Here is a 26020-nt window from a genome sequence, read left to right on the forward strand (position 1 = left end):
CCAATTTTATCCATAAGATGCAAAGATTTCCTGATCATAGACTTTGACTCTCTTTATGCAGAAGATTAATGTGATGTCATCTGTGAAAAAAATGAGTGTTCTTTGCAATGGCTAAGTGTAATTTTGAAGCATGAAAGTGTGAAAGAGCTACTAAAAGTACTAGGTTAATGTATGATAAAATACAAATATCTTTAATTCTCAATGTTAATCACTATCAGGGCCCAGTTCAGATAAAGACTTGTTAGGCGCTTTCAAAAGATGAGCAGATAAAGCCTCACATTTAATTTCAACAAATAAAATAATAATGATTTTATAGAATACACTACATTAGTACTGTGCTATTCTGGTATATTTTATTCCCTTCCACACTTCAGGTCATGACTGTGCAACAGGCAACAGAGGGTTTTAGTAACAGACTGTGATATCAGAATGAGAATAGAACCTTAATTGGAACTCTTCACAATTGACATCCCTGATAGTTTGTGCTTGACCCACTTCTTATTGTGATATAAGTGAATTCATGATATGAACACATGGATCACAGGTGCAGCATTAACTGTGCCACACATAGGCAGTAAAGTTGTCGAACAGGTTAACAACTTGTTCAAAGCAGAAAAATTAAATTTGTAATCAATCCAGCAGAAACCCATAGTATTCCTTTACAGATCAATAACTGCCAGCTCTGTTATCCACAAACAGGAATCAATAGCTACATAGAAAATGACACTTCAAATGTGTGATTTTGCGATATCAGTTGACTGACAAAGTGAATGAGTGTTGACAAATCAGTATAGTTAAGTGTATTTTGTACAGTAGTAGGTGTAACATCTGGTTGATGACAAACTCATAAGGGACTCTTATCTTCTAAAATGATTTCCTGTGTTTCTGCTGTGGGAACCCTTATTTATTTTGCAGAAACAGTTACTAAGAATATTGTGTTAAGATGATAATCGAAGTATCTTGTAATTTTATTTTCATTGTAGGCCTAGTTGGCATTCTAATATGTCCAAATCACTACATTTACTATTCAAGCTCTTAATAAAAATCAGTTTCATTTCAGATACAATACAGTTGACCATAACATAATGTATGAAATTATTTTCATGTAGGCTCTGCATAAATGTCTAAGACTCAGATTTCAACTATCCATTTTGGAACAAAAACGAGAATAAATTGTAAAATAAATTGAGAACATACTTTCCTATCAGCTCATCTTATAAGATTATCCATGGTATTAACTCATTCAAAAATCTGAATAATATTGGATAAAATAAACATATATTTTTAATTGAGTGCTTTTAACCAGTAAAGATCAATATATTTGTGCACAATGGTTGAGTAACAGTAGTAAAAAATGTCAAATAGTATAACCAGACAATAAAACATTTTTGCAGAGCTCAAATATTCTTCCAATTGAGGCACATATCTAGAACCACTTCAGCCTATAAAGGATAGAAGAAGTGCCTTTTTGTGTCAGCATCAACAGCTATTAGTTATGAAAATAAAGGATGAAATGTAACAGTATTATGAAAAGGATAGTTGCTATTCACCATATAGCAAAAATGCTGATTTGCAGATAGGCAATCTGGCTTTAGCTGCCAGAGACTGTGGTCATATGTGTGTGAGTTGTGTTTGCATGATTGTGTGTGTGTGTGTGTGTGTGTCTGTTGTGTATTTTTGACAAAGTCCTTGTTGGCCAAAAGCTTATTTTGTGACAGTCTTTTTGTTGAGCCTATCTGCAACTCATCATCTCCACCATATAGTGAGTACCAACTAGCCATCTCATAATACTGAGATATTAATTATCGTTAGTTCTTAATGTAGCATACAAAAGCAGTTACAGTGGTAGCATCCTCCTCCTATAGTACTTCTGGCTCATTCCACATCCCTGACAATTTTCCTTTATGATGAGCTCTATGAAACCAGTTAGAATAAGTAGGTGAGTTTGTTATCAATGCCCAGTTTTGAAAATTGCTTGGTGATTTACTGTTTGAATCCTCCCATTCTGACATTTTTTGAGTGTTTCACTGTCAAAAATATCACACCTCTGAATAAAACAAAGTACTTGGATGGAAGCAATAAACAAAAATGAAGAAAGGCAACCACTCACTTGAAATTGACTGACTAGTGGCATTTAGGCATATGTAACAACACAGACATCATTAGCTTTTAAATAAGCATTTCTTTCTATGACATATCAGAGTATGAATGCACTTTTCTGCTGTAACCTGTAGTTAATCTCCAACAATTATAATTCAAATATAGACTGAAGTTTACAGATGTAAATAACAAAAACACTTGGGAATTCACAAAATGTGGCAGTGCTATAGTGAGGGATGGTAACAGAGTTACCATGCACTGGTTTGGCATTTACACTTGACCACAGCCTTGAATAGAATGTTGTCAGTAAGCAGTACTTTGGTACAAATGAGGATTAATCTTTGGTTGGATTATGTTTTGATGGTGCTTGGCCTTATGTAATTGACTTTAATTTTCTTGTTATACTCTTTCTACATATCTGTGACCTACTCCATAGTGCCCTTGCAGTTTAAGGCTTTTTACTGAATTCAAATGTTATACTTCACCTTGAGCTGTCACCAAAATGTGTTAGTACATTTCTGTTTCTGCTCCATTATTTCTGTAAAAACTGTGACACTCTTGCGTGTTATAACTAAGTATCAAAATTAAGCACATATCCTGAATTTTTGAAACTGTGAGAGCAAAGTCAGCAACTATGGCGGCAAAGTAAGCAACAATAATTGTGTACACTCGTTTGGTTCCCCTGTACCAACATGTACAAGTTTTATTAATTCACAATTAAACAACCTCAGAAATTAAAGTGCACAAAACCAAGAACAATTGGAGCTGGCATGAGAAAGCTAGCTTTTTGGCAGAAAATAATGTTAGAGCATCTGTAAGTTCATGGAAAGTCATTATGAGCACAGCAAATAATAATCTGTATAGGAATCTGTAGCCCAGTCAAGGGAAGGGTAGCCAAGCTCTTGTAGCATGTCACAAGTATGATGTCAACAGTCTTCAATCTGTGAATGATATGTCAGTGGGGGTTATTGGCCTCCACTTATAAAGGCAGTCTGACCTCTTGGTGGTGGCACCAGGCGAGCCACTAGGAGTGAGGCTCATCATGAGTCACTGTGCCCTGCAACCTCTTTGACTTGATAACATTTATATCTCCTGTGATGGAATCAGTATTGATATCTGCGCAAGAGACAAGAAATAACAGCTGCAGTTTTAGGAAGTCTTAAACTGCAATAACATCAACAGGAAATGCAGTTGGTACTCAAACAACAACACCCCTAAATGAAGCAAGGTATCAGAGTTGCCATGTTTTGTTGATGGAATAACTGTGTGTTGTTCACTAAAACAGCACCATTCTGACAATTACACCCGACCACAGTCTCATACAGAATCTCATCAGGAAGCAGTAGCATTAAAAATCATAACTCTCTTTAAAGGGATTATTTGTTCATGAATGACAGAGTATACTGTGAGGCAGTGCTTACTAACTTAACTGTTTAAGATACGTGTGTATCTGGATCCAACACATAATAGTAATTACTTTGCTGTCAGGTTTTGACAATATAATGTAACTGGACCAATAGAAAAAAATCTACTCACCAAACAGCAACAGGAAAAGACACACATAAAAGTGTGGCCTCAGATGCCTGAGACTGCAGTCACATGTGTGTGAGTTGCATTTGTGTGAGGATGTATGTGTGTGTTTGTCGTCTAATTTTAATGAAGGCCTTACTGGTCAAAAGCTATATTTGTGACAGTCTTTTTGTTATGCCTATCTGTGATTCAGCATCTCCACTATATGGTGAGTAGCAACTTTTCTTTTCAACATATGGACACATAAAAGAAGGTTATACATATGCAAGCTTTTGGAGTGAGTGGCTCCTTCTTCCTGCAAAAGGTTGAGAGGGAATAAAAAGTGGTGAAGGAAAAGGACTGAAGAGGTTTATGAAAACAGAGAGGTTTCAGAAATGTCACCCAGCAACTAAACTTTATGATGTAAGCCCACACATTACCGGGCACCCAAGATCAGTTAATTACACATTTTTGAACACAATTAATACATAAGCTTTTATCGTGGCTGACTATCCACGTCCAGTCCACATACTCTCAACAGCAGTTCAACGTCTGCTAAACAGTCACTATCTTGAGTCACTCCATTTGTTTTTCAACAATATAAACCTACATTACTCTTTGCAGCCGGCCACGGAGCTTCCGGGCCATTTGTTTATTCTTGGCAGGTCGTGCTGAAGACTTGCCAGCACCAACGAATTATTTCCCTTCCAGTTTCGCGTGCACAAACAATAAATGGGTGCAGTATCCCATGCTCATTCTTACGCCCTGCTTTAAAATAACATGGGTTCAAAACGGCTGGAACACAAGTGTCTCCAGAATTTTGTAAAATTCTGGGAGCACTACAGTATCCATTGTTTCATAATACAATCTTCTATATTTGTCACATACTTCAGTGAATGTTTCTACAGATGAATTGATGGAGTCATCGTATTTCTTAGGGGCTTTTCTTCTACGGGGTAATTTTGGGGAATCAACATCCATATTTTGACATTTTGAAGTTACTTCACCCCAGAATGATTCAAAATTATTTCTCATAAATTTAATAGAAGTTACAAGAGTGGAAGTCATCTTATTGGCCTCCTCTATGTGTAGGGATTTTCTCTGTAGTGCTATGTTTACAGTATCAATGTGACCAAACAGTTTTACCAAAAGTAATAACATGAAAAATAAATCATATGTCTGCATATTAATCAAAAAGCCATTTGCTTTGGCCCCAGTGTCTGAATTGTCATTTCTTGAAACATTTAGAAAAAATTCCTGAAGTTCTGTATAGCTGGACAAAACTGAAGACATTGCCAAGTACCTTAGGGCCCACTTTGTAGGACAGAGTGGTTTCAAATTTGTAGAGGCATCTGCCTTCAGGTGAGCAAAAAGATCTAATGTTAGAGATGAATCTCTCACAAAATGTATTAAGTCCTTCATAACATTCAAAGCATTTTGACATTCTGGAACTGCTTTCACAGCATCTTGTAGTGTTAGATTTAAACAGTGTGCAAAGCAGTGCACAAACATAGCTCTCTTCTCCATTTCCATAAACTTTGCCTGGACACCATTATATAATCCACCCATGTTAGCGGAACCATCAAAGCATTGGCCCCTACAATTAGATGTAGGCATATCAAATCATCTTAAAATGTCGATAATAATATCAAACAGAGCCTTAGATGTGGTACTTTGTATTGAGTATAGCCCTAAAAAATATTCTTCTATATCTAGTGAAGCATCAACAAATCTTATACAGATACTAAATTGCTCTTTGGTGGCTATGTCTGTTGTTTCATCTGCTATTATTGCAAAATACTCTGCACTCTTCATATCCTCCAGTAATTTTCTAAGAAGTGTATGACTTAAAATGGCCAAAATTTTGTTTTGCACATCATGGGATGTCCATTTGTAAGTTTCGCACTGTAGCCATATTAAAAGTAGCTGGTTACCTTCACATTGAAGGTGTAATAAATTGTCAAAGTTACTTGTTTAATCAGTATGCCCACATATTAAATAACGGAGAGAAGATATGATTTTTAGTAAACAAGCTCGGTTTTCTTTCATTGGTGTCAGTTTTCCTTTGGAAATCTGGCTAAATACATTGACATTCGATTTTAAGAATTTGAATTTCAGTACAGCTTCTCTGTGCCAGCCCAATGTTTCATGTGCTTTCAACTTTTCTATCCCGTTCTTCCAGTTTGAATAACCAGTTTCCATGAAAGTTTTTTCCATTTTGTGAGAAAACTGAAAACGATTTTCTTCAAACATTTGCCTGCAAATTTTGAAAAACAAAAAAAAAAAACATCTTTTACCTTATTGTAATCGATCCATGCAAATTGCTGTTTCCAAGAGGGCTGATAACAGCGTTGTTTTTTTCCGGGAACAGTGTTCTTTGTCACCGCCACAGTACCGTCACTATCTGTGTCTTTGTTGTCACACACAGCACCACTAACACTAGGTATAGCTTCACCATCACCATTGCTAACACTTGGCACATTGTCACATTTTTACCTAATTATAAACTTGTCCATTTTAAACTGGACAGTAAGGGACAAAAGATTAACAACTCAACCAAGTTACAGTAAGACTAACTGACCACTGGTGATGGCCAGCTCCAGAATATTTACGTTCGCTGCCAACATTAGCTGTGGCCTCCATATTAGTACTGTGTGCCTAACAAGTAGTAGCTATGTAACAATAGTGTTGATTATTGTCAGGGCCGGCTCTAGGGAGGGGGCGGGGGGGAGGGAGGGGGGGGGGGGGGTGAACCGTGCCATGGCCTAGGGCGGCAGATTTTTGGGGGTGGCAAATCCATCTTGTGTAAATGAAGGAATGTGAGAATAAATTGGAAATACAAATTATTCATAAAATCAAGGGTCCTATTGAAAATTGTCTATAGTACAGAAACAGTGTGCTTTGATTTACAAAAGTAACATTTCCTCCAACAAAAATGGCTTAAAATGTATTGCACTGTAAATGTATCACTGACTGCTACTTTGATATTAAAGGCATATTCACAACAAAGAGACGAATGAGTGTGATATGAGAAAATAAGGCGTAATGTATGAAATACATTGTGGGAAAAGTTTACTATGTCAAAAAAGGGGGGCACTTGACATATTCGCGTGGTGCGGCAAAATCCCTGGAGCTGGTGCTGATTTGTGTGGTGTTATACCTAGTGATTGTCAGTAGAATTTACAAAAATGAATGAAGAGTCTTTAATGTTACCTAGTCCTTCTAGCGATCGTCATCAAATTCAGTGTCACTATTGCTCATTAGTTTCTTCTACAAGCTGCCAGCAGGCTGCTTTGGAGCTCGTCCTAGCAGCCAAAGCGCTGCGAGCTGATGGTGAGCTTTTGTTCCCTGCATACCTCCGTACAGTAAAAGTGTGCAAATAGTACAGATGCAGGGGACAAACCCTGTCATGACAATTTGCCATATGCAGACATTGAGGAGTAGCAGAAAAGAATAGGGAATAGCTCGTAAAATCAGTATTTTTTTCCTACATAATCATTACATATTATTATGCAAAAATGTATGTGCACGTTTTAACAGATTTCCCAGGAAAGGATGAGGAAGGGGGAGAGAGCATTGAGAAATTCATGTTTGAATATCGGGGGGCGAGGCCCCTACTTTTAACTATTGGGGCGGTACAAAGTACCTTGCCCCCCTTAAGTCGGTGCCACTGAGTGAAGTATTAACATCTTCAAACTTGTTAATTATGGCTACAATTTCTCATTATCACTCGTACACAGCTAAAGAAAAAGTGAAAATTGTTGAAGAAGCCGATAATATTGGAAACCGTGCGGCAGGAAGAAAGTACGACGTGAGTGAGAGTTGTATTCATGACTGGAGAAAAAATAAAACGCAGCTTCAAGAAACTAATAGTAATTGCTGGGCATTTCACGGCCAAAAAGCGAAACACCCAGACCTCGAGAAAAGGCTCTGCGATTATGTAGATGAGAAGCGACAATACGGATGCGTGGTGACGAGTGAAATGTGCCAAATTAAAGCATTGTCTTTAGCCAAAGAACTAGGCATTACCAGTTTCAAAGCTAGCCGGGGCTGGCTATCAAGATTTTTCAACTGAAATGGTTTAGGATCCCAGAGGGAAACTACTATCACTCAGTGGCTTCCAGGCGATTACAAGGAAAAGGTAGTGAATTTTCATCGTTATGTGATAAATCTGCACTGTAAACCAGATTTGTCCCAGATTTGTGAATGGGTGAAAAGTGCATGGGACTCCATTCCACAACCACTGGTGGAAAAATCCTTCAAAAAATATCACAAATTTACTGGATGGAACAGAGGACGACGCTCTATGGGAAGATGGTGAAGACGACAATGATTCTCCCACTAGTGATGATGATGAAAGTGATGAATAGAGTGGTAAGAGAGGAAACATACTGGTATTGACTAAAATATTTTATTGCACATACCGTATTAACAAATTCTTAAACAAGATAATTCACATTTCTTTTTTTGCTATTTTAGGTACGCGTAGATTCCCGGCTGGCGGTGATAATGTTCCCCGGCTGCCCGCCTGCCTAATGGGCCAGCCGGCCAGCTGGATGCCGCTGGCTGCCCGCCCGCCAGCTGGCCAGCTGCACACCACTGTATCGGTTGTGTTGTAACGATGTATCAACCTGTACAGCAGTGTTGCTTCAAACCAGTAGTTATTACACATACTTTTGAACACATCATAATGTTGGAACAATGTTTTTTTGTAAATAAAACAAATTAAAGCAAAAAATAATTTTTCTTTCCTCTTCCTCAAAATTGGGGTGTGCAGATTATTCGAGGGCATGGATTATTAGAGTATATACGGTATATCTTTCTAGTCTATCTTGGCAAGTCACAGTGTGTCTGTAAAGGTGTAGTTATATTTCTGGAAGAACTACATATTTCAATTTATATCTGAAGTATAATCTTTCAGAAACTCCACAATGCAGCATAAAAATGTCATAGAAAATTCATTTGTGTATCTACAAGTGTACCTTCCGGGTTAACCTAAATATTTTGATTTATGCCTAATGGAAATGTTCAAATTGTTGGCCTTCACCATTGTTCCATAGCTTCTGCCAAAGTGTTCAGTGGATTTTCGGTGTTCACTGATTGAATCTTGTCTCAAAGTGTGCCCAGCTTAAGTGGTTTATGATGGTACACTTCCTCTTTTATTATGACCCTTAAGAAAAATTGAGTGGCATATAGTGTGGAGAATGTGCAAGAAACTGATTGGTTCCCTGTATCCTCTGTGCTGACCTGGTACATTTAGATCAACAGTCAGATTGACAAGGCTAACTCGAAAAGGAACTAAATTTTTTAGTAAATAGAGATGGGTTATCAGAATGAGATTTTCACTCTGCAGCGTAGTGTGCACTGATATGAAACTTCCCGGCAGATTAAAACTGTGTGCCCGACCGAGACTCGAACTCGGGACCTTTGCCTTTCACGGGCAAGTGCTCCACCAACTGAGCTACCGAAGCACGACTCACGCCCAGTACTCACAGTTTTACTTCTGCCAGTACCTCGTCTCCTACCTTCCAAACCTTACAGGAGACGAGGTACTGGCAGAAGTAAAACTGTGAGTACCGGGCATGAGTCGTGCTTCGGTAGCTCAGTTTGTAGAGCACTTGCCCGCGAAAGGCAAAGGTCCCGAGTTCGAGTCTCGGTCGGGCACACAGTTTTAATCTGCCGGGAAGTTTCAGAGATGGGTTATGTCTTTAAGCTGTGCAGGTGAAATTTTTTGGAAAAATATGATCTGGCTTTCATGATTCTTCATATACACTTCTAAAAAATGGCAAGAAATCATGTTTATCGTAAATATTTCTGCTTACATTGCATTTTTCAACTACAATAATAATTATATCACATGCCACACATTATTAAATGCATAGTGGTCAAGTCTATAACATATTTTTGTACAGAAATAGTTAAAAGATTCAATGATGTGGGCTGTACTCAGAACTGGAGGGGTAAGAGAAAGATGACACATGCAGCTACAGTGCACTAACTATCATTATTAGCTGTGTTCTTGAAATTTGAAAAAGAAGTTGCTTATCTAAGAAATTTCAGTTTCTTAAATAGATTGACTTTAAGGATTAATAATAAATTGATCAAACAAAAAGAACAAAATTCAGTGATACAAACAAACCCAAAAACAAGGATGGCAAAAAGATGGTCTGATGCTGAATGCTATAGCAAAAGGAACACTGATCTAAGAATGCTCCACAGATTAAGAAACCGGCACCATGAGGAAACATGCAAACTATATGCAGAAGAGAGGAAAATCTACCAAAAACTAATAGAAGAGAATAAAAGGAATACATAGAAAAAGAGGCAAAAAGAGAAGTGGATGAAGCAGCAAAAGACCCATACATAGTAGCAAGACCAAGAAAACAGGCTCATACACCAAATATAAACATGAAGGAATGGAAAGACCACTTCAGTAAGATACTGAACAAATGAAGAATCCAAACGCCCCCAAAGAAAGAGAAACAACATCAAACAAAGGAAAAAGACAATGTTTGGGAACCTCTAAATGAAGAAGATGTAAAAGAAGTAAAAAAAAACACTAAAGAACAAGAAAGCAGCAGGACCCGATAATATATATAATGAACATATACAAGATGCGAAAGAGGCTCTCCAACACTTATGGATCAAACTATTCAACAAATGCCTGGAATTTGGAAGAATTCTGACCCAATGGAGACACTCAATAATAAAAGTTCTCTACAAAGGTAGAGGAGACCCAACAGACACAAACAAGTACCAGAGGCATAGCTCTTCAAAATACTCAGTTCAAGATGTTTTCAAAGATAATCACACAAAAAAATCAAAGCCTGCATGGACAGTCACCTCCCAGAACCACAAATGGGCTTCAGATTTGGAAGATCAACACTTATGGGAGAAGATAGCGTATGGACAAGAATAATCAAGTCAATCCTCGAATACAACTTAATCACAATATCAGACAACCTCTCTTTTTCGAACCTCATTTTGCAATCAAACGGGGTCTTACAGGGTAACTCAATGAGCCCTTTGCTGTACATTCTTGCCACTGAAGAAGTACTGTGAACTGGAATATATGAAGAAGCTGTACACATATATGCATACACTGACAACATAGCAGTAGGATCAACAGATATACAGAAGCTGCATAAAATCATTGAGAAAATAGATGAATGGTGCAGTGAACACAAACTACACATAAACATAACAAAGACCGAAATGGTGGTTTTCAGAAAAGGAGGCAAAACACTCAAGAATGCAGAAATCAACATCAGAGGACAAAAAATAAAAATCTCATCAGACATTAAATACCTAGGGGTGACATTGCAACCAACAGCCAAATGCTTCACAAAACATACAACAGAATGTACAGCCCAGTCAATAATAGCAATACAGGACATTAAAAACATCCACCTACTCAGTCTATAAATGGCCATGAAATTATTCATCACAAAAATCTTGCCAATCCTGGCCTATGGGATAGAGGTTGTATGGAACCACCTGACAGAAAAAATCTAGAAACACAAGAAAAGGTAAAATCAAATTATCTAAAAAGAGCACTAGGTCTCTCAAAGACAATAAGATCTAGACTAGTCTACCAACTAGTGAGAGAGACATTCCTAATTGAAGACATCAAACTTCAATATATGATGCCACTCACAAAATCTTCCAGAAATAAATAATTATTGCACTGTATAACCAGTTTCATTCATCACAGCAAGCATCTTCAAATCTTATTAGCCATAACAGTATATTTTTTGCATGTTCTCTTGCCTATAACAATTTTGACATTTCTTGACAAATTAAAACAGTGTGCTGGAACAGGACTCCTACCCACAACCTTGCTATTTGTAAGCAATTCTCTTACTGAGTTATCAAGGAAAGACTCACAAACCAATTTCATAGGTTCATATTTGCCGTTACATGTCTCCTACTTCCCAAAATTCATAGAAGCTGTCCTGCATATCTTGTGAAACTAGCACCCCTTGAAAAAAGGCAATGTACACTTATGAGGGGAACTGGCCATAGTTCACTCTCTGACATAGTCAAAATTACATAGGATGAAAATATAAATGGACACCTATCTTGTCTTGAGTGCCAACACCCAATAGTTTCAGAGAAAATGACTGCTTGCAAAGTGAGAGAACAAGTGCTTCTTTAGTAGTGTAGGGGTTTACAGCATGGTTTCAAAGTTTTGCCCCCCCCCCCCCCCCCCAAATACACACACACAAATATTTTTTCTTCTTTTAATAGTCATTTGTTGTTGCAGAAGTATGTGTCATCAACAATTTTTGTGACATGAAATACAATGGAATTATTGACAAAAGAAATAAACATTTCAAATATTATTAAGAATAGATTTTATCATCACAAATGTTGTATCAATAACTGTAAGTGAAAAACATATAAATTCTAGTGCTTCAATCTTTACTTTAATTTTTTACTTTCATACTTCAAGAGAACCAATGCATATACCAGGGTTATATCTATCACAAAAACATTCATAGCATAAAATTCAGAACACCTGAAGCAATATGTGGAAGCATATATGCCACAGTCAGATTTTTTAGTGTGGATATCATAAGGTAAAGCAGCCTCATTAACGTTGCTAGGTACCTCATGATCTGGTGATAATTTCGTGCCAGACTAGGCATATTGAAGCATTTGCTCAAAACTTGGAGCTTGCAGTTGATGGTCAAGTTGCATATTTTAATTAAATCACTTCTACACGTGATTTCCCTCTGCTGTGTGACAGGAAAGGGACACTTGGGCAATCAGAAAATGTAATTCTTCATTTGTCAATAAATGTACACACTGCAGGTCAACAAAAGTGTCTTCCCTTTAACAAATATGTTAATACATGTTTTTATTGCTAAACATCCATCATAAAAGGAAATTTAATGTGATGAGTGCTATTCAAGAGAAAAACTACAAAACAACACTGTGAGCATAACTGAAGTCTTTATTCAAAAGTAATCACTAGAGGCCTGAGCACAACTATTCCACTGTTTCACAAGCTGAAGGATTCACTGTTCCCAGAATTTCTTCTGGTTCTGACAAGAGCCTGTCCTCCACTGTGTCCTTCAATTTGTCATCCAAGTTGAAGCACTTCTCTTTGCCATATTTTTTTTAGTGGACCAAACATGTGGTTGTGACCAGACAACATGTCTGGGCTGTAGGGTAGATGCTCATGCAGTTCCCACTGGAACTTGGCCATTACACTTTGTGTGACAATGGAGAAGTGTGGACACATGTTATCATGGAGCAAAATCGGTCCTTCCATGGGAAGCCCAGGCCATTTGCTCTTAATGGACTTCCGTAGGCTATGGACTGTCTCAGAGTGCATGTCACTGTCAATGGTTTATCCATGCTGAAGAAATTCGATACGTATTGGACCTCAGACATTGAGAAAGATGCTGAGCATCAGCTTCATGCTGAGGGCGCAGCTTTGAATCTTTTATGGGGAGGTGATGATGCATGCTTCTATTGCATGCTGTCCTGCTTTGACTCTGGTTTGTCCGAAGGTGTCTCACTATGTTATCCCAAAGAAACATATGAAAATTGCACCTGATCTGGTTCTTATAACATTTTGTACCTTTCCATTTGAACACTCTTTATAGAATTTATATGTTTTTTTGTTTTCCATTACTGTTAATAAACTATTTTAATAAGATTTTAAATGCCTATTTCTTTTCTCAGTAAATCACTGTGCTTCATGATCCCACATATTTCTGTGATAAAAAAAGCACACAGATGGATATGAACACAGGTCACAAAAATTTGAAAACTTAGCCTGATCTGTGCCCTACTGACTCACTTGTTATGATACTGTGCAAGCAGACTGTTGCAGTCATTTTGAAACTGTAACCATCATTTTGTTTGAAACTATTGGGTGTTTGCTCCTAAGTCAAAATGTGTGTCCCTTTATTTTCACCCTTCTTTCACTCTATGAAGTTTTGATTATGACAGAGAATGACTTATGTTAAGTTCTCCTTGTTAACTACTGAGGGAAAGATCGATTTAACCATCAGTTTTGATGTAGTATATTGTTAAAAATGGAGTAATTTGTTAATATACTTCTGTGGCCATAATATAATCCAAAAATAATTTATGCAGTGACCAAAACCAGCTATACTGGAATAATTGTCATTTTGTTGACTAACTAAACATTTCTGAATTATCATGTAGCATATTAATTGTGTATATAACACTGATGGAGAATTTATGGCAAACCATCATGAAACCATAAATTTATGAACTATGACTGATGTTAATCAGCTGATGACTACAATCAGCAACTGGTTTATTTTTTACAGGTTCACTTCTATACATTATACTATTCTGAAGTAATGGTACTTAGTAACAATGGACTCTTGTGATGTGCTTGGTGCACAGTATGGTGATCCTCCCTTTGAGGGTCAGATGTGTTTGACCAAACCTCGACAATGAGCATGCTTGCCCACTTATCATTATGACATTGCATGCCCTCTGCCCTGGATGCATGCCCTGATTTGGCTATGAAGGATGTAATAAAGCTGTTGTATTCTCTCCTATGGTAAGCTGGCCCACAACTGTTTTAACTGGTTCTTAACATCCTGGACACTGGTGCTAGGATGGAGTTGACATCCAAGCTGATCCCACACATGTTCTATCTGGGACAGATCTGAGGATCTTCCTGACCACAGTACTATCTCAACATCATGCAGACATTTCAGAGACAAGTGCCATGTATGGGTGAACATTGTCCTGTTGAAAAATGGCACCATAATACTGTTGCATAAAAGGTAACACATAAGAGCCCATGATGCCCATGATGTACTGTTGTGCCATATGAAATCCCTTAATCACTACCAAACCTGACCCAAAATCATACCCGATGGCTTCTCACATCACGATGACAGGTTTAACACTGCTGTGCTCTCCAAAACAATGAAATAACGGGACCTCTCCCCAAGTTGCTGCCATACTCACAACCAGCTGGCTTAGTGCAGAAATATAATTTATCACTGAATACAATGCAGCACCATTAATGAGCACTCGAATCCTCCCAGTCGTGTCACCACTCCAAACAACCATTTTTATTGTGGTGTTAAAGGAACTCTATGCATTGGATGGTCATTCCTTAGTTCAACTGCTGTTAGTCTCTGATCGATGGTGCAAGATGATGCAGAATGTTGCAGGGCGTTTATTGTTTTTTGGATGACAGGCAAAGATGTGAAGGGATTATGATGTGCTTGGTGTCCAGTACAGTGATCATCCCTTGTGATGGTCAACATGGTTGACCAGAATCTTGACAAGTAGGCTTGCCCTCATGTTTCCATGCAGTCCAACATTGGTTCACTGTCACATCTGTACATTTAACAAGTCTGGATACTGCACTATTTGACTGGCCAACCAAATGGAGAACCATAGTGAGGACTCTTTTAAACTGTTGGGTCTGATAACACCATATCACATGTTCAACACGCATCCTGTGCCCTCTACAGTGCTCACTCAATATCTCACTGTTTCATACCCCTTACATGCCTCATCAGGCCTGGAAACAACATTAGACATGAACAACACTAACACAACCTGGTGACCATTTTATCTGTCACAGTAAATTATAACTTTAGTCATTCATATACCTGCTGATAGTGTGTGTGTATATGAAGTGATATTGACATCTCATCAAGTCTTCTGTGTGGTTCACTTCTTTTGTCAGGCATGGTATGAAGGAGGTCACACATTTGAGATATAGAAGTAATAATTATTATTTTAAAATTATCTTACTTAATTTACTTGCATTATTTGCATTTATGTGATATTAGGTCCCTAACTGCCTCCATCATTGAACCAAATGCTAGGATAATACAGAATCCACATGTTGTTCAGTAGACGTATAAACTGAAATCCAGACAGATCTATTGTTAAGCAGTTTCAACTAAATTACAGGATTTTCTATTGCTAGTCTACATTAGAATAATTGGCCAAGTAGGCCTACTTTCTTCCTGGGTTCTATTTTTTAAATGTTCCTAATAACTAAATGCTGGAGTTGTTAGACATGACAATTTTAAAAATAAACAAGATTATGCAGATTAATGAGTGATTAAATTTGAAGTACATGTCCATGATGGACAAAGCTGTGGCTCTTATTTTATATCTCTTTCAGGATACATTATCAGTGGCATAGACTATGTTAAGGTATGAAATATGACATGAACTCCAATCACTAATGTCCATTCCTCTCACAGGACTTGCAGCAATCACACTTGGTGGGCAGTTACAGAGCATTATGTTGTTGATTAAATATGACCATTTAGTGGTGGGCAGCCACTTCACTTACTTGTATGAAGTTGTTTTTTATCCATGAATTATACCTGATCACAGCTTCACTACACCCAACTGGTCTTTCACTATGACCTACACTTTATTGTATTTACGAGAATATTAAACCTTGTTCATATGTAATTTAATTATCTTCCTAACATGCAAAGTTTGTTGCAGGTGCCTAACTCTAAAACAAGTCCTTAGTGCAAATTCAGAATTCCTGTGTGCACGTTTCATACCAAGTGATGTCCAGGTCATTACAGTAGGAGCTGATCGCAAGATCTGTTATTGGGAAGTTTTTGATGGCTCACTGATACGGACACTTGAAGGTTCAATATCATCGGGCTTGACCTCACTTGATATTTCTCCAGATGGAAAATCAATTGTCACATCAAGCAGTGATATGTATGTTAAGGTTGGTACACCTATATTCTGAAATTTTGTAGAAGTATCAAACATTATATTTCCTCTAGAGAGATCAGAATTTTTAAATATTTTATTGTTCATGTTTCTCATTTTGTTTTTCTTATCTTCCTGTTGGAATTCATGAAAGAATGCTTCCTTCCTTAACCTAATGAGTTATTCCATTCTCTTTCACTTTTTTCAGTCACTATCATTTACCCTTTGTACATCACTTATACTCTCTTGCGGTTAGTACTTCCACTTAGGCATATTGTATTTGCATTCATTGCAAAATAATCTAAAATTAGGTAGCTCCATCAAACTAGCCATTACACTTTGGATAAGAGACTGTTTCATGTAATGTGATTGATTAAAATGGCATGGAAATGAGGGAGAATATATTTCGAAACATTGCTATCAATCATGTCTTATTATTATTATTTTGAGCTTTCCCTTATTACAGAGACTTATCTCCAACATAATAATTTATTCAGAAATTATTACACACAGAATAAAGGTTTTTAAACTATATTTTCAAAATATTCATCCAGGTGTTTCGATTTTGTGTGTCCTCTTCCTCTGTACCCATTCTCCGCATTGTGTGCTGTACATTTTGAAGCCAGGTGGTCACAGGTTGTCCTCTTCTTCTTCTTCTCCCCTCCGGTTCCCACTCCAGCATCAATTTTGGTATTCTGGCTTCCTCCATTCGCCATACTAGCCCGTACCACTGTAATTTCTTCCTATCCATCATGTCATATATTCTTTCTTTTATTTCCATTCTCCTTATTATTTTGGTGTTCCGTATCTACTCTTTTCTGGAGAGTCTTGTTGATCTTCTCCAGAAATCCATCTCTAGAGCTTGTAATTTTTTAATGTGTTTCAGATTAATTGTCCAGGTCTCTGTTCCATACAGAACCACACTCTCTAGCATAGATTTGTATATTAATTTTTCAGTTCTGCTCATTACATTTCTGTTCCATAAGACTGAGTTAAGCATCCCAATGACCTTCCATCTGCTACTAATTCTTTTATTGATTTCTGACTCTGATTTTCCCTCAATTCTAAAATGGATTCCAAATAACAGAAAGTGTTTATCTTTTTGATTTTCTTTCCTTCAATGTATAGCTCATTTGAATCATTAGTCAAGTGTTCTGTTTTTTGGTAATTACAAGCCCCAAGTTTTGTATGCTACTGCTAGTTGATTGCACATATAGTTAGCATTCTCCCCATCTTGTGCTTCGACTACTTGATCATCAGCAAACAATAAATGATGTAGGTAAACTCCATCTCTTATTTCAAATCCCATACTATTACATTTATGAGACCATGTTCTAAGGCTAATATCTATATAGGTTTTAAGTAATGATGGTGACATGGGACAGCCCTGTAAAAGGCCTTTGCTTGTTCTAAATTTCTGTGGAAGCTTATTGCCCATTTCCACTTGGCAAATGTTATCTTTATACATCTGTTGTATTATTTTAATCAAGGAAGGGTTTATGTTTGCCATATGTAGTGCTCTCCAAAGTAATTTTCTTGGAACAGTATCATAGGCCTACGCTTTTTCTTGATTTATGAAAATTAATCCTATATTTTTTGATTTTTCCCTATGTTTCTCCAAAATCTGTTGTAATGTGAAAATATGCTCTACACATGATCTCCCAGCCATGAAACCCCATTGTTCTTCTTGGGTTTTAAAATTTTTTTCCAGTTTGTTTTTAATTACTTTCACAAAAATTCTCATTAATGTGTTTGTAACACAAATTTGTCGATAGTTAGAACAAATTTTGCCATACCCTTTGTTAAATATGGTATTAATGTAACCTAGCTTCATCTTGTTGGGTATTGAATCTCCATGTATTGTTTTGTTGAAGAACTGTCTTACGGTGTACCAGTTTCACAATTTTGTCACCACCATATTTCAGACACTCCAGATTGATATTGCCTGGTCCAGGTGATTTACCTTTCTTTCCTGCTCTCAATGCCTGAAGTACTTCACTTTCTAAAATCTGGATGTCATCATCTTCATGTCCATCTACTTCCACTGTTCCTTCTTCTAGATATTCTTCTCTGTCCTCATTTAATAATTTTTGGAAATACTCTTCCCATTCTTTTTGTGTTGTCAGTTGGAGATTGGTTTTGTTTTTTGTACCCTGTTGAAGCCCTTTAAATACTGACCATGCTTCTTTTGCTCTCCCAAATCCTAATTTGCTATTAACCTTGGCACATGTTCTTTCCCATGCTTCATTTTTTGCCATCCTTATTTTTTTCATCACTTCATTCTTGTTTTCCTTGTATATTGATCTTGTTTCTTCATATTTATTATTCAACCACTGAAGGAGTGCATTTTGTTTTCCTCTAATGAGGACCTCTATTTCCGTTGGCCACCACTCTGCTGCACGGTTGTGGTTGCTATAGTTTTTACTCCTATTGCCTTATGGAACTGTATTCTGTGAGAGTGCACCAAAAGCAAAACTACATCTATATTCCAGAAGTCACTGTGAGCTGCATGGAAGAGGGTATGTCCTATTGTACCCATTATTAGGATCCTCCCATTCCATTCACATATGGATTGCAGGGAGAATGATTGTTTGAATGCTTTTGTGCTTGCAGTATTATTCTAATTTTATGCTCATGACTCCTATGCAAGGAATACAGAGGGGTAGTAGTATATTCCTGGTGTCATCATTTAATGCCTATTCTTGAAATTTTGTTAAGAGACTTTCTTTATATCTATCTTCAAGAGTCTGTGACATCAGTTCCTTCAGTATCTGTGTGAAACTCTCCATGGAGCTAACAAACCTCTGACATTCATCTTGTACTTCTCTGTATACATTCCCACACACTTGAGCAGTATTCTGGAACCAGCCACACAAGTGATTTGTAAGCAGTCTCCCCTGTAGACTGATTGCACTTTCACAGTACTCTACCAACTTAAGTCTACCATCTGCTTTACCTACAAGTGAGCCTATATGATTATTCCATTTCATACCCCTACAAAGTGATACAACCAGGTACTGGCTGATCCCAACAGTGGGTCATTGACATTATAGTCATAGCATACTACATTTTTAGTTTTGTGAAATGCTTAATTTTACATTTCTGAACATGTAAACCAGTTGCGACTCTTTGCACCACTTTGAAATCTTATCCGGATCTGACTGAATATCCTCCAGACCAAAAGGATCCTTCAGGATCCTTCAGACCAAACTTCATCACAGATAACTGTATCATCTGCAAAAGCCTCAGGTTACTATTAATACTATATGCAAGGTCATTAATATACAACACCAACAGCAATGGACCCAGCACACTTCCCTGGTGCACACCCTAAGTTACTTCTACATATCTGACAAAGACTCTCCACTCAAGACAACATACTGTGTTCTCCCTATCAAAAAGCCCACAGTCCAGTCACAAAATTTCACTTGATGTCCCATATGATCATACTTCTGACAATAACTGTAGGTGTGCTTTTCAGAAATCACTAAATATTGCATCTACCTGACAGCTTTGATCCAAAGCTGCCAGTATGTCATGTGAGGAAAGTGCAAGTTGGGTTTTTCACGATAAAGGTTTGTGGAACCCATGGTGGTTGGCATTCAGTAGGTCATTCTGTTCAAGATACCTCATTATGTTTGAGCTCAGATTATGTTATAAGATTCTGCAACAAATCAGTGTCAAGTATACTGGAAGTTAACTATGTGGATCACTTCTACTACCCTTCTTGTAGATGGGTGTGACCTCTGCTTTTTTCCAATAGCTGGGCACAGTTGTTTGTTCAGGATCTGTGATAGGGCTAACAGCTGCAGCTCCAATATAATATCTGATAGAAATCCCATCAAGCTCTGTTTGATTTTAACGATTTCAGCTGTTTCTCAACACTACTAACACTAACAATTATTTCATTCATCTTTTCAGTGGTGTGAGGATTAAATTGGAGCAGTTCACCTGGGTTTTCCTTTGTAAAGGAACGTATCAAAATGTAGCTCTTGCTTTGATACCCTCAATCTCAGTTCCTGTCTAATTTGTTTGGGAGTGGACATTAACTCTGGTGCCACTGACAGTGTTAACATATGACCAGAATTTCTTTGGGTTTTGTGAAATATCTTTCAACAATATTCTGCTGCAATGGTCACTGAAGCCATCATGCATTGCTCTCTTGACAGCCAAATGTGTTTCATTCATATCTCTCTACCTATAGCATTACACTTTGTTTTACATGTATTATGCAGTAATCTGTTTTTTTACAGTAACTGTAAATTATATACTCATTCCCATTATGAACTGTTATATTGGGTACATATCTGTCCAGAGCATGTTCAACAATTCTTTTAAACTTGAACCTTAGGTCCTCTACATGCTCCTGCCCTTTGCTGAACATTTCAAGTTCCTCACTGAGATATGACACTAGTGTTTTTTTTTTTTATCTAGTTTACTGAACAGTTATATCTATCTGCTTGTTGTAATTGTCCTTTGTAATTTTGGTAATTATTGTTACTACAAAAGAATAATGGTCACTGATACTTTATTTATTTATTTACATTCTTTTGCATGGAGTCATCAATATGATGGCTTTTGCAAACACCAAGTACAGTTACAAACATAAAATGTATTTATATTGTAGCCTTACAGGTAGTAATTCAACACTAAATTGAAGTTTGTCAAAATACATTAGATCTTACACATATTAATACAGCCAATTATTTTTTATACATTATTTTACAGCTCTTAAACTTAACCATTTAAAATTCGTTGAGTGAATAGAGACACTTTTCAATTCAGAATTCTCTTAGTTTTAATTTGAATTGCTTTTTATTACTGTTTTTCATTGACTCTGGCAGTTTATTATACCATATTAGTCCCTTAGTATATGGGCTCTTGTCCATCATTTTTAATCTTGCACTTTGTCAGTAGTAATTCTCTTTGGACCTGGTGTCGTGGTCATATATATTACTACATTTAATTACCTCAGTTTTCTGTGAGACAGAAAAAGTAATTAATTTTTAAAGATACAAAGAGTATAAGGTGAAGTACTTGTGTTGTCTAAAAACACCATGGCAGGAGTCTTTATAGCCTATTCCATGTACAATCCTAAACCCTCTTTCTTGTAGCATTAGTAGCGTGAATGTATGCAGCACAACCCCATATTTCTATACAGTAGCTAAGATGGGGATAGATTGTCCCATAATACACGGTTTTAAGTGCATGGGTGAGCGGCATTTTGGACAGTTGGTTAATATGATGCAGCCCATTGCTGACTTTTTAACATACAGCATTAATGTGGCTAATCCAAGGGAGGTTTGAGTCCAGATGGACCCCTAGAAATTTACACTCATTTGCTTCTTCTGCCACTATGCCGGATACCTCATTTAGGCATGAGTGGTGTGAGCTGGCAGACGTAAATATCAGCATCTGGGATTTATTTACATTGACCTTTAATCCTTGTGCATGAAAATATGAACAAAATTCTAGTATCCCATTACTTGCTGAAAATTTCAGTTCCTCACAATCTTTACCATGAAATAAAACTGAGGAGTCATCAGCATAATTTACAATGTGTGAGTTAATGGGGCATACGTCATTAATATATGCTAAAAAGAGGGAAGGTCCAAGAACTGAGCCTTGAGGGACTCCCTGTGTCACTGTTTCACTTGTGGATTTAAAATTTAAGATAAAAATGGTTCAAATGGCTCTGAGCACTATAGGACTTAACTTCAGAGGTCATCAGTCCCCTAGAACTTAGAACTACTAAAACTAACTAACCTAAGGACATCACACATATCCATGCCCGAGGCAAGATTTGAACTTACGACCGTAGCAATCACGCGGTTCCAGACTGTAGCGCCTAGAACCATAAATTTAAGACCTTATTGTCAATTTGATGTGTAAGTTTGGTACACTGTTTCCAATTCACCAGATAGGTGGATACAAGTTTCATTTATGCATCACTGATATTGTATGCTCACAGTTTTTTTAAGAGAAGCTCATGGTTTACTGAGTCAAAAGCTTTGCTCAGGTCAAGAAATATTCTGGCTGTGTGCATACCCCATTCTATTATGTTATATACTTCATGGAAGAAACTGGTAACAGCAGTGGCCGTGCTTAGGTCTTTCCTAAGCCCATACTGTGATTTGGTAAGCATGTTGTGTCTTGAGAAAAATGTTGTGAGTTGTGATAGGATAACTGTTTCAAATATTTTACTGAAGACAAGGATTGGTGATATTGGTCTACGATTTGGAACTTCTTCTTTATTTCCTTTCTTATGGATTGGCTGTATTACACTTATTTTTAAGGCATTTGGATATAAATTTTCATAAATACTACAGCCGATAAGATAGGTAAGGGGTGCAGTTATTTCATTGGCACTTTTCTTTAACACTACACTTGAGATACCATCCCATCCAGATGCTTTTGTATCGTGTTAAACATTTCCTGTTGATTCACCACCATAAATTTGAGCTGTATACCATCTGTGACATTGTTTGGTGTGCCAGCTGTATATCTAAAATAGCGGCTGGTTGGTCAAAAGAAGAGATACAATGCTTATTGAATAAATTACATACTTCATTTGGTTCTTTCACTAGGTGGCCCTTGTGTCTAATGCTAACTGCTTCACTCTGTTCCTTGCAGGTGGCTTTACGATGCTTATTGATTAGTCTCCAGGATGTCTTACCTATGTTGGCTGAACAATCTATTGTATCATTGTTTATCTGTTTCCTCAAGTGTAAAAGGTCTTTGGCTTGATTGTACTTTTCCTTTAATGTATGTATCTTCGTTTCCTTGTATAAACAGTCAAGATCATAGATATTCTGCCTTAACTTAATCAGCCTAGGTTTAAGTTTCAGCCTAGTATTACTTTCAAGATGAGACTTGGTTTGTAACCTGCTTATTTCTTTGAGATGCTTCAGCACTGTCCTATAAAATTTTTCCTATTTGCTTTCTGACCCTTTAGTTTGGTAAAGAGTGTCCCATTTCTCCTCTGCTAATTTAGTTTTGAAGGCACTGATGTTGGTGCTATTCAGGATCCATTTCTTCTCAGTTATCTTTGTTGCTGTTGGTACAGCTAACCTTAAATATTCTAACACCTGAGTAATAAAAATCAACACTTTGAAAGTTAACACTGTCTTTTATGTTTTTGTTGACTATTACATAATCTATCTTACTGGAGCTTGACTCTGTTACTCTGGTGTCAAGAGTTCACTATATTTGTGTGATTATATGAGTTTAATATATCTGTTATTTTCAAGTAGGTTATAATGGTGGAGTTAGCATCCATATTCAAATCTCCAACTACGCTAAGGTCAGTGGGGCATTTTTGTCTTAATTGCCGTGTTAAGTCTATCAAGATAGTACAACACATCTGTATTAGGTGGGTGGTACATACCAATAACTTTATGTTTAGCTAACCTTCTTGAATGAGTGTTTATGTGGACCACAACTCCAGCCATTTCAATTCTTCCTTCTTTGCATTATTGTTCAACAAATGAGATTTTCTTAAATGGAAGATGTTTATTTACAAATATAGCCACAACCCTTTGTGTTGTTGCCTGCAGTAACTATCTGCTAACACTACCATCTAATTTGTCATACTCAATTTCATTGTCTTTTAGTCCATGTTCTGTAATTACTAACAGGTATCGGGTATGGTGAATCCTCAACCACAAATACTTGTAGCAAATTGGGTTTATTCCTAAGATACCATACTCCACATTTAGATGCATTATCCTAAAGGGCACTGATATTTTACAGAACTTTGTGACATGGTATTCTGAATCAGTCGAGTTATTACACAAGCCCTTAATACTACACTGTAATGACAAGTTACTCACTTCCAAGTTGGTTCTTGGTTCTTTCCAGACCAAGGAGTTTAGTTCAGTAAAAGCGTGTTGTATGAAACTGAGCCTAATAAAACTCGTTGATTATAATCTTAGATGATTGGGACAATGGTTTTATGCAGCTCCTTACAAAGTTCCATTATCTGGTTCACTAAATTGAGCTTTTCATTTCTGTTTAAGTGACATCCATGCCTGGTATGTTCTTCACGGTGCAGTTAGCTTATGTTTAGGAAGTGCGCCTGATTTAATTTCTTACATAGTTTCAGCAGTTCTAAATTATAGCACTCAGTTCCTGTATTAACACACGACCATTGCAGAAGATCATGTCGCGACAACATTTGTGTTGTACAGTTTTGGCACTAACTTCCTGAAAACTGTGAGTGCTGACTCGCTCTCGCTTTTATAAACATAGTTGGCGCCACCAATGATTACAACGTGATCCTCTTTTTTCAGATTATTTGTTTCTGATAAATGCACGACTACAGCGCTTAATGTAGCTCCGGGTTTAACTTTTGCAAGTACAGATTACTCATTGTGTAAAGCTTCGTGAACAGGAGCTGAAAGGCTTTTCCCATTGCTGTCCACATACAGTAGCCCTAATAACTTTTTTGTGTTTCCACGCGTTAGAATTTTTCTGTTTCGGCCTTTATCGGAGGGTTCGTTATATTTACTTTCGTTGCTTCGTTGGCTGAGTCTAGTGCTGAAAACTAATTCGGTGTAACTGGCGCACCATTTCTAGTGCTTTGTTTTTGTTTTTTACTTTCTTGACGGTTTCATGTTCTGGTTTTGGACTTAAGGCCTACAGCAGTCCACGTAAATTTATTTGTAGTTTCGACATATTCGGAGTTCAATATTACGTTTCGTTATAAATAACAGTTTTTTGGTTTGCAGATCACGTTTAACAATGTGAATCTTCAGGTTTTCGCGGCACAAAGACTGCTCCATTAAATTTCGGGAATGCAGCCGCATAAATTCTGCTTCTTCTTCTAATATTTCGGCTGTATATCTTTCAGCCATCTTCAGAGAGAGCCGTACGACTGACGCTCCAGCGCTCGCTCCATCCTTTTAAACTCGCGGACCGCGCCACTGCGCATGCGGCCACAGATGAACAAGGCGCCAGTGATGTTGATCGGCGGCAAAGACGTAACATATGCATGAGTTACGTCTGTGGCTGCGCATTCGATCCATGCTGGGAGATCGATGTATTACTGGGAGCTGAACTGTAGCAACGTCTTTGTAAGTTCAATATTGAAAGTGCCGGATTCCATGATTTATCTAATGTGAAACCGCTGTCTCTATTAATTAAATTCTTCACCAAGCGGATTTCAATGGCCTCTTTTACTACGGAGTCCCAGAAAGATGAAACAGAAGTCAGAATTTCGACATTTTCATATACCATAGAGTGACCAGAATCAATACAATGCTCTGCCACAGCCGATTTACTGGGTTGTAAGAGCCGAGTGTACCTGCGATGTTCCGTACACCTCTCTTGGACTGTACGATTCGTTTGTCTGATATATGAAAGGCCACATTCACATGGTATCTTGTAAACTCCAGGTTTGCGGAGTAGTAAGTCATCTTTAACGGAACCCAGGAGTGCAGCCGTCTTCGCCGGTGGACGAAAAATCACTTTTACTTTATGTTTAGTGAGGATCCGTCCTATTTTGGATGAAAGGCTTCCCACATACGGCAGGACAGCCATGGATTTAATTGTTTCCTCGTCATCTTCTGCATTCCTTACGGACACCTTAGGTTTTATTTGTAGTGCCTTACGTATCTGTTGTGGAGAATACCCGTTGTCCTCAAAAACTCTCTTCAAATGTAAAAGTTCATCTTTTAAACTACTTTCATCAGATATGACGTGTGCT

The 26020-nt window shown here is 37.4% G+C and overlaps 1 protein-coding gene across 1 annotated transcript in view; it reads left to right on the plus strand.

The window, feature by feature from the left end:
- LOC126416461 (cilia- and flagella-associated protein 52) overlaps positions 1 to 26020 on the plus strand; it is a 125504-nt gene that overhangs the window by 94211 nt on the left and 5273 nt on the right. Inside the window, exon 11 of the mRNA XM_050084196.1 lies at positions 16093 to 16330. Coding sequence (XP_049940153.1) covers positions 16093 to 16330 — 238 coding nt within the window. The remainder of the gene's footprint in view (positions 1 to 16092; positions 16331 to 26020) is intronic.

This window comes from Schistocerca serialis, chromosome 8 (genome assembly GCF_023864345.2).
Source record: "Schistocerca serialis cubense isolate TAMUIC-IGC-003099 chromosome 8, iqSchSeri2.2, whole genome shotgun sequence".
Taxonomy (NCBI): domain Eukaryota; kingdom Metazoa; phylum Arthropoda; class Insecta; order Orthoptera; family Acrididae; genus Schistocerca; species Schistocerca serialis.